This window comes from Equus quagga, chromosome 17 (genome assembly GCF_021613505.1).
Source record: "Equus quagga isolate Etosha38 chromosome 17, UCLA_HA_Equagga_1.0, whole genome shotgun sequence".
NCBI lineage: Eukaryota > Metazoa > Chordata > Mammalia > Perissodactyla > Equidae > Equus > Equus quagga.
Window position 1 is genome coordinate 15,029,064 of NC_060283.1, and position 9,054 is coordinate 15,038,117.

A 9,054-nucleotide genomic window follows, 5' to 3' on the forward strand; every position below is an offset into this window, starting at 1 on the left:
ATTTCCTGGCTGCCAGGCCCGTTGGTTTTCCTGCATTTGCAGCCCACAGGGCCCAGGAGGTTCTAGGAGTTTGGAGGATGGCCTGGGAGTTTGAAGTTACGCCAAATGGCCAGGAGAAGAAGGAGCTGCTGTGGGGGTCTGCTTAATTGCCAGAAGGCAGCTGGCCATTTGTTTTTGGTCAGATAAGCTGCTAAAGTAGGACTTGTGAGTGAGTGAGTGTGTGTGTGTGTGTGTGTGTGTGTGTATAGGGCTGGGATGGGATGGGAGTGTTGTGTGGGTGGAGAAAGGGGAGAGGAATTCCAGAGAGGGCTGGGCAACCCGCCTGTTTCCCTGTCCTCCCCTCCCCTTTCCCTCAGATAACACCACCAGCTGTTCGGGACACAGCTGCACTCCTCTTGGGAAGGGGAGAAAAGGGCCCTGTTGCCCTGGGTGAGTTCCCAAGCTGTGGAGTTCAAAGCAGACCTGCGAAGTGAGGGGGAGCTGGGAGGGAGGAGGTGAAAGTCAGCAAGGGGCAGAGAAAAGCAGGTTCCACTTTGATGTCCTCCACCCAGAGCTTGGGGCAGGGTCTGGGCAAGATTTCGGCTTTTTCCCCCTCATCCCAAGCCCTTGGAGGGATCCAATTAGCCACCCTTTCCTGTCCTGCAGGGAGGATGTTTATCCAAATCCCTTATCCCAGAACACATTCCTCTCATGAATGCTGAACCCAATGCACACTTATATCCCATGCACACACAAGGCCTGTCTGCTACAAGCGACCCCACAGCACACATAAACCCTCCACGCAAATGCACACAGCCACCCACAGCTGAGGGCACAGGGCCAAGCCAGTCTCTGCTTTCTAGGCCAGGAACAACCCTGGGGGTGGTGTGGGTGAGGGCTATTGAATCACTGACTCCAGAGGTCCCCCAGCTATCTGGACTCTGCTCAGAGGGCCCTGCGGCAGGTCTTGGGTGCTGTTCTGCCAGGAGCCATTTGTCACAATGCCCTGAAGAAATTACCCAGGAGAGAGAGGAGTCCCCAAGGAAACCCACTTGGCCTCTCCAGGGCAGGCCAGCCCCGGGGACACTAACCAACTGTCCTGTCCTAGCTGCTGTTTTGCCAGATGGCTCAGGGTAGATTATTCTGGATCAATTTAGCAAAAATGTGCCCTTGCTAATGCAGTAGAGCAGCCCTGGGGTGAAGACCAGCCTTTCCCATCCTTTTCGGAGTACATTCCTCTGGCGTTAATTTAAAGGCATTTACCAGGTGCCAAGTTTGAGGGGGTACAGAAATGAAAAGCAAGCTCTGTGCAGGTACCCTGTGTCCAGTGAGGGCTCTCTTCTGAGCCCTGGGGCACAGCTACTGGTCCTATTTACCAAACTTTCATCTTCTGAGTTGGATGGACAGGGACCTTGAGTGTCAGGTGGGGTGAAGAATGAGCCTGGCTGATTCTGCTCATTTCAGGCTGCCATTGCTGGGGGCGCTCAGGCTATGTGGCTCCATCTGGGTCTTGGCTGGAGGCCAGATCTTATAAGCGCTCACTCTACCCCTTCTGGCCCCAATCGATGGCCCCCTTCCAGCTTCGGCCCCCAATTCCCTCTGATTTCGATGAGTGTAGTTCCTCTTGTGAGATGAGCTGCTTCTTACCCCCTTTGAGGCAGAGAGCCTGGGGACCAGAGGATTAAAGAGATGGATCCACATCCTCTCCAATGGGGTCTCTAGGCTCCTATCTGACTCCTGCTCCAAGTGGGAACAGCTGGGGGGAGGGACCTGATTTCAGGGCCACACCAAGCTCACTTGTTCCCCTTCCTCTATGTTCTTAGCTGCAGACGGTGCCTGCTTCTTTCTGGAAGAACCAGAGAGCATCTGGATTCACTGGGGGTCTAGAACTTGGCCCTTATCCTGGAATGTCCTAAGCCGTCATTTTTATTCCTAACAGGGCCCTCTACTGTGACCTGACCTGAGTCAGACTGGTTCCTGACAACTCTTAGGTCCCTTTTGACAGGTCAAGGTTGAACAAGTCTGCCGTGGTTGAACGTTAACCATTTCTGCCCAAGCTTGCTGTCAGCTTCTAACAACAGCTATTCTGCCACCTGCACAGAATTCTATTAGACCAACATGCAAGAACAATCAGGCCCCAAGCAGTTCATACCCTGTGTACTGTGAGATTGATAAAGCCCCAGCTCTGGGTCCTATTGGGTGTCCCAACCATCTTTTTGCAGACTGCCAAGATTCCAGAGGTTAGGTTCTGTTAACTTTCTAGCTGGTATAAGGCAACTAGGAATCCTCTTTAGCAATGGCTGGTCACAGGGCAGTTTCTGGATCAAGCCACGGAGCTAACCCTAAGGGCACAGACTATTGCCTGGCAGGGTTCTTACACCCTGTTCAATCAATTGGGTTTTTAATTTCACCCAAGAGAGCTTATTTCAAAGTAAATTGCAGGTATCCTAGCACTGTCCTACATTTCTATAATGCTCAACAGATAACAAACCCCCCAATTTAAAAAGGGTTGGAATTTTTCTTTGGGAAATAGTGGTTTAGTCCATGAATTCAAGACAGCCTTAGTTCAAATTCTGATTCGGACAATTACTAGCTGGGTGGCCTTGGCCAAGTTACTTCACCTCCCCATGCCTCAATTTTCCCACCTGTAAATCGAGACCAATGAGAGTACCTACTTCCTAAAGTTGTTGTGCTGATTAAAAGAGAGAATAAACACACTTAAAATATAAAATGTTTAGAAGAATGCCTAGCAGGTAGCTAGTGTTCATTATGTAATCCTCATAAAAAACACCAACGTGGGTGTCGGCCCAGTGGCCCAGTGGTTAAGTTCGTGTATTCTGCTTCGGAGGCCCAGGGTTTGACTGGTTTGGATCCTGGGCACAGACCTAGCACCGCTCATCAAGCCACACTGAGGTGGCATCCCACATAGCACAACCAGAAGGACCTACAGCTAGAATATACAACTGTGTACTGGGGAGCTTTGGGGAGAAGAAGAAGAAGAAAAAAAGAGGAAGATTGGCAACAGATGTTAGCTCAGGACCATCTTTAAAAGAAAAACACCAACATGTTCTCATTCACACATTGCCTTTAGGTAAAGGGCATCCAAGACTCAGAATCTTTCTTATCTTTCCCTCCAGCCTTCTCTTCACACCCTAAGGCTTTGGCTCTGTTTGTTTTCATTTCTCTATCTTTGCGTTGTATGTTTCTTCCTTCTGGCCTAGCCTCCCTGTTGTTCTCCCGCATAATATGTTTGGCAAGCTCCCTTTCAAAGAGCACCAACCGGGGGCCCTGAGGACATTTCACTTGTCCTGCTCTCTCTCTTTTTAAATGGAATTAATTTCCCAAATTTACGAGTCTGGAAATTTCTCATAAAATCCAGAATTTGAAATTATATTGAAAAACTGGAAGACATGGTAATTCTGGGCTGCACATTTCTGCCTGGCAATGAGAGATTGGAGCTGGGGAGGCCTCCTTGGGGTGGAGTGTGCTTGCTCTGGTTTGGCCCAGTCTCCACCACCCGTTCCTGTCTCAAACTGGTTGTTTAACCCATATACACTCTTAGCCTGGTTCTTGTGGGTATTTGAATTTGAGGTCCCTGCCTTAAGATCTCTGCAGAAGATTTTCTGACCAATCTTCCCTTGAGACAATGGATTCTAGTTTGGCAAGCTCTTTGTTTCGAATGTGGCCAAGACCCATCTCTTGATTTTGCTTCATCACACTCCTGCCCAAGTTTAGATGGCCTCTTCCACTCTTGGGGGTGCTTTTTCTTTTTTACTTGTGCATCCTTCCTGGCCAGAGGTCCTGGAGAGTTGAGCATATAAGGCAAAGTGAGTTTCTATGGGACTGTGCCCATGGCGTCTACTCAGAGACTGCTGCTTTCTCTGCCTCCTCCTCTACCTGTAACTTCTGGACCCCCGCACGGTCTTAAAGAAACCTCCTGGTCTGCGGAGGGCAGTAAGAACCTGAGGACTGAAATGTAGCCATGTCCTTATCACATAGTAATTGATACACTCATTTCTTTCTCTAGGGACTCTTCATTTTGCTCACTCCCTAATTCATCCATCCACTTACTTATTCACTCAACAACCATTTAGTAATCACCTACTACATGCCAGGCACTTTGTTAGGTGCTTGGAGAAGAAAAGCAAATAGCAAAATGGTAGCAAAATTCAGCCTGTGACCTTGGGCAAGACACTTATCTCATTAGGCATCAGTTTCCCCATAGATTTAATAACTTAATCAGAGATCCTTTTGTCTGGGGTTTCTTTCATCCTGTGCTCCTGTCCCAGCTCTCTAAAACTCCCTATGCCACCTGCGAACTGCAATCTGCCAACAGCTTATGAATTCTAGAGAAATCCCTCTATAACTGCATCGGTAAACCACAAAAGTTCCCAGAGAGAGGGTCAAAGCCGAGGTATAAAGGAGGATGATGTGAGGGAAAGAGTAGGGTGAAGTCTGGTCTGGGTGGGGGCTGGGAGAGCAGGAGGGAAGGGTGGGGGACAGTTCCAGGGGCCAGACCTTCCTGCCAGGAGGGCTTGCCAGATGCTCAGATCATCCTGCGAAATCTCACACCCTCCTTGTCCCCTACCCGCCCTGGCTCCAGCCCAGGCTGGATTTCAATCTGCATAATTTGCCCCATTTAGAGGGGATGAAGAGGGGTGAGAACAGGAGAGTGGAGAGGACCGAGGAGGGGCTGTTCCAAAAGCCAGAGAAAATCAGAGGCATAGAGGCTGGGGGTGCAGGCGAGGCCAGGAGGAGAGCAGGCTGCAAACCCCAGATAACATTCTGCCCAGCACGGGTGACAGCCAGAGGGAGGAGGCGGGGCCAGGAGGAGAGCAGGCTGCAAACTCCAGATAGCATTTTGCCTAGCACAGCAGGGGTCAATTTGGTCCACTTGTCCAGTAACAAGAAGGAAAAAAAAAAAAAGTGGGCTGTAACTTAAAGATCTTAAGACTCACAAGTGAGGGGTTGGTCTGGAGGTGGGAGGAGGGAGTGACCAGCCAAGGAGGAGACAGAGACTCAGGAGGGTGCAAGGAAGTGTCTTAGCTGAGGCTGGGACCAGGCAGGACAGAGTAGAGAGAAGTCTGCAGGAGCAAATTATCCTCCAGGGTCCCAAGAATCCAGAGGCAGCTCCTCCTGCTGCTGGGAAGGGCTCTGGACACCTTCAGCCATTCTCTCTTGCCCTCTGAGGCTCAAGCCAGAAGCTCAGGGTGCTTGCTGAGTTGCTGACACAGCCAAAGAGCTGGTACCTCCGGGATCCCCTGCCGGTCTTCTCGCCGCTCCCCAGCATGGAGGAGGGTGGCGAATTTGACAACTACTATGGGGCAGACAACCAGTCTGAGTGTGAGTATACAGACTGGAAGTCCTCGGGGGCCCTCATTCCTGCCATCTACATACTGGTCTTCCTCCTGGGCACTTCGGGAAATGGCCTGGTGCTCTGGACTGTGTTTCGGAGCAGCCGTGAGAAGAGGCGTTCAGCTGATATTTTCATCGCTAGCCTGGCGGTGGCTGACCTGACTTTCGTGGTGACCCTGCCACTGTGGGCCACCTACACATACTGGGACTATGACTGGCCCTTTGGTACCTTCGCTTGCAAGCTCAGCAGCTATCTCATCTTCGTCAACATGTATGCCAGTGTCTTCTGCCTCACTGGCCTCAGCTTCGACCGCTACCTGGCCATCGTGAGGCCAGTGGCCAATGCTCGACTGAGGCTACGGGTCAGCGGGGCCGTGGCCACAGCGGTCCTGTGGGTGCTGGCCGCCCTCCTGGCCATGCCGGTCATGGTGTTCCGCTCCACTGGGGACCTGGAGAACACCACCAAGGTTCAGTGTTACATGGACTACTCCATGGTGGCGACCACGAGCTCTGAGTGGGCCTGGGAGGTGGGCCTGGGGGTCTCGTCCACCGCTGTGGGCTTCGTGGCGCCCTTCATCATCATGCTGACCTGTTACTTCTTCATCGCCCAAACCATCGCTGGCCATTTCCGCAAGGAGCGCATAGAGGGCCTGCGGAAGCGGCGCCGGCTGCTCAGCATCATCGTGGTGCTGGTGGTGACCTTCGCCCTGTGCTGGATGCCCTACCACCTGGTGAAGACGCTCTACATGCTGGGCAGCCTGCTGCACTGGCCCTGCGACTTCGACCTCTTCCTCATGAATGTCTTTCCCTACTGCACCTGCATCAGCTACGTCAACAGCTGCCTCAACCCCTTCCTCTATGCCTTCTTCGACCCCCGCTTCCGCCAGGCCTGCACCTCCATGCTCTGCTGGGGCCAGAGCAGGTGCGGGGGTGCCTCCCACAGCAGCAGTGGGGAGAAGTCAGCCAGCTACTCCTCAGGGCACAGCCAGGGGCCCAGCCCCAACTCAGGGAAGGGCGGAGAGCAGATGCATGAGAAATCCATCCCCTACAGCCAAGAGACCCTTGTGGTTGACTAGGGCTGGGATCCGAGAGAAGCCCGGTGTCCTCTGCCCTGCCTCAGCCTTTGCCCCTGCTCTCTGAAAGCCAGGTAGTGTGAGGGCACCTTCTCTCTTGCACTTGACTCCTTTCCCTGCTCCCTGCCTCCTGCCTCCGTCTTGTCCTCCTTTCTCCTCTCTTCTTGTTCAGAGGTTTGCGGACTGGTGGAAGGAGACTGAGCCCTGCAGACTTGTGCTCAGCCACTCAATATCTGTGAGACTGACCTTGCACAAGTCTCTTAACCTCTCTGAGCCTCAGTTTCTCCATTTGTATAAAATGGGGGAAGTCATACTGCCATTAAAATGTTGATGTGTAAGTCCTGGCTCAACAAAAGTTCATTTCTCTCTATCCCTTTTCTTGGATTTTCAGCTCCCTTTTCTCCTTCCTTTTCTTTACTTTTTTGTCTCCTCTTCCTTCCTCTGTGTTTCTCTCTCTGCAATATTTACTCTGAATCCTTACCTGCGGGCTCCTACCCCCTCTCCCAAAGCTTGTCCCCCTCCCTCAATCCTTCTTCCTTTCCTTTTTGCCTCCTTGTTCTAAAGGGCTCCTAAGGGTTAAGAATCCTGAAGCATGCAAACACTACTTCTGTTCAAGCTCTTTATCCAGGTCCCTGAGAGAGTCAGGGAAAGGACTGGTGCAGGGGGTGAGCTGGGTGTTAGGAAAGAATTAGTGTTCCAGTCTCTGCAGCTGGGAGTCCAAAACTTTCCCCCAAATTGGATTAGTTTGCTGTGATTTCAGGCACTGAGAGTAGATCCATCCCAGAAAGAGGCCTCCCTTCCTGCAGCCTCTCCATGATGCCAACTAGATATGCTTTCTACAGATTTCCTCAGACGCTTCCATTCATCCTCTATTCTCTGTGGGGATTGGAAGGCAATGGGTTGATGACACAATGGACTCCTTGGTCTCATTATTTGAATGGGGAGTTGGGAAGGGAAAGTGGAGAAAGAGGGGAGTCTGCGCGTAGTCTATATGCTGCATGGCTTCCTTCCCCACATCCTCACCCCTCCAACCTCCTTCAGAACTGTGAGCTGCCAGTCTTTCCCATCTCCCCACCCCACCCTGTCAGCCCCAGGATTTTTTCCTTGGGCACTGGTGCTAGTTGGTGCCAAGAGTCACTTTGGTGGGGGTGGGATGCTTGCTTTGTGTGTGTATATATATATTAGCGTGGATGTGTGTAACATAAAGATCAGTGTGCGTGTGTCACTTGTCACTTGGATGAACCACCCTTCCCCCGTCTCCACTCTTCACATGATATCCTTGAGGGAAGAGGGGACATATTGAGGCAATATAGAATAAAAATGAGTCCACCCCCCCCCCCCACTGGCTTTGGGGGTTCTGACGGCTGGTCCGTGCTTTAAGAGAGAAGTCTATGTTTGCACTGGCTCCCTCTAGAGAGGTCTCTCCCCAAAGCAGCTGGCACCCAAGTCTTGGGGAAGTCCCACGTGCTGGGCCCCTGCACTTCTCTAGTTCCATGAGGGAAATGGGAGGCTAGTTAAGAGCTTCCCTTGGCCCCCTTCCCATGCCTCCCCACCTTGCTTTGAGTTTATGAGCATTTCCCTCATCACTCTCCCCTTTTCCAAGGCCAATGGCCTTCTTCCCAAGAGTGGGGGAGGGCACCTGCTTGCCAGGGAGTGAAAAATACTGCGTGGGTTTTTTCTCACCCAACCATCAGGAGTGGACCCCTGGGCTTTTCCTGCTGGGTTAGGGGGCTGGAAACAGTGACTGGAGCAGCTGTGGCAGGGTTGACGGCATGACATCCACATTGCCAGAGAGACCTTGAGGATGAAATTGGTGGTGGCGCCTTTGTGAGCTGGGGGTGGGGTATGTATATTCCGGGTTTTGTTTTTGGAGGACTCTGGACGTGAAGGACAAGACATGAGCCATGCAGGCAGGAAGAGCCCAGTGATGTAAATGGACATCTTGAGAACTGCTGGGATGGGGCCAACTCTGGGAGCAGAGGGAGGAGGAGAAGGGAAGAGGCTCCTGTCAGCTTAGTCTCCTCATTACAGGCCAGAATCTTTCACAGACTCACTTTCTTGACCCAGAGCTGTCTCCAAAGCATCCAGTCTAGGCTGTAGGAGGCTCCTACAAGGGAAGAGCGTGCCCCTCTGAGGCCCTTCTGAGTGACCTGCAGAGACTGCCTGCCCAGAGATCATCCATGGGCCTGGACAGAGGGTGGAGGAGGCTGCCTGCTATGATGCTCCCTCACCCCCCCGCCCCTTCTTTGGAATGTCTGTGCTGTTTTCTGACCCTGTGTGTCACTGTGGTTCATCAAATAAATCTGTTTTGTGTAATCCTGTGTCCAAAGCCTCTTCTCACACAAGTGTCTTGGGATGAGGAAAGGACACCCAGTTTGCAAATGTGAGCATGGGAGGTGGAGTGAGCACAACTGAGGGGGGACGGTGGGAAGAAGTGGGAGCTAAAACGAGCAAAGCAGGAAGCTGGAAAGGATGTGGGGGAGGTGGTGAGAAGTTGGAGAAAATAGACAGAAGGGCAAGGAAAGTGTGGAGTGAGATAGGGGAAGGCACAGAAAGTAAAGGGAAAGAAGAGCCTCTAAGATTGTGTGCTCTCAGGAGCTGTGGAGCAAATGGGCACACATTTCGGAGTCCAGAACACAGATCTGGG

General features: G+C 52.0%; 1 protein-coding gene across 1 annotated transcript; it reads left to right on the forward strand.

The window, feature by feature from the left end:
• Positions 1-4,963: 4,963 nt before the first annotated feature.
• APLNR (apelin receptor) lies at positions 4,964-8,723 on the forward strand. The gene has a single exon (XM_046643252.1). The coding sequence runs from the start codon at positions 5,268-5,270 to the stop codon at positions 6,408-6,410; it is 1,143 nt and encodes a 380-aa protein (XP_046499208.1). The 5' UTR covers positions 4,964-5,267; the 3' UTR covers positions 6,411-8,723.
• Positions 8,724-9,054: the final 331 nt, after the last annotated feature.

Excerpts from the sequence above, each read along its gene's own strand:
- APLNR (XM_046643252.1), top strand. The coding sequence starts at position 5,268 with ATGGAGGAGGGTGGCGAATTTGACAACTACTATGGGGCAGACAACCAG.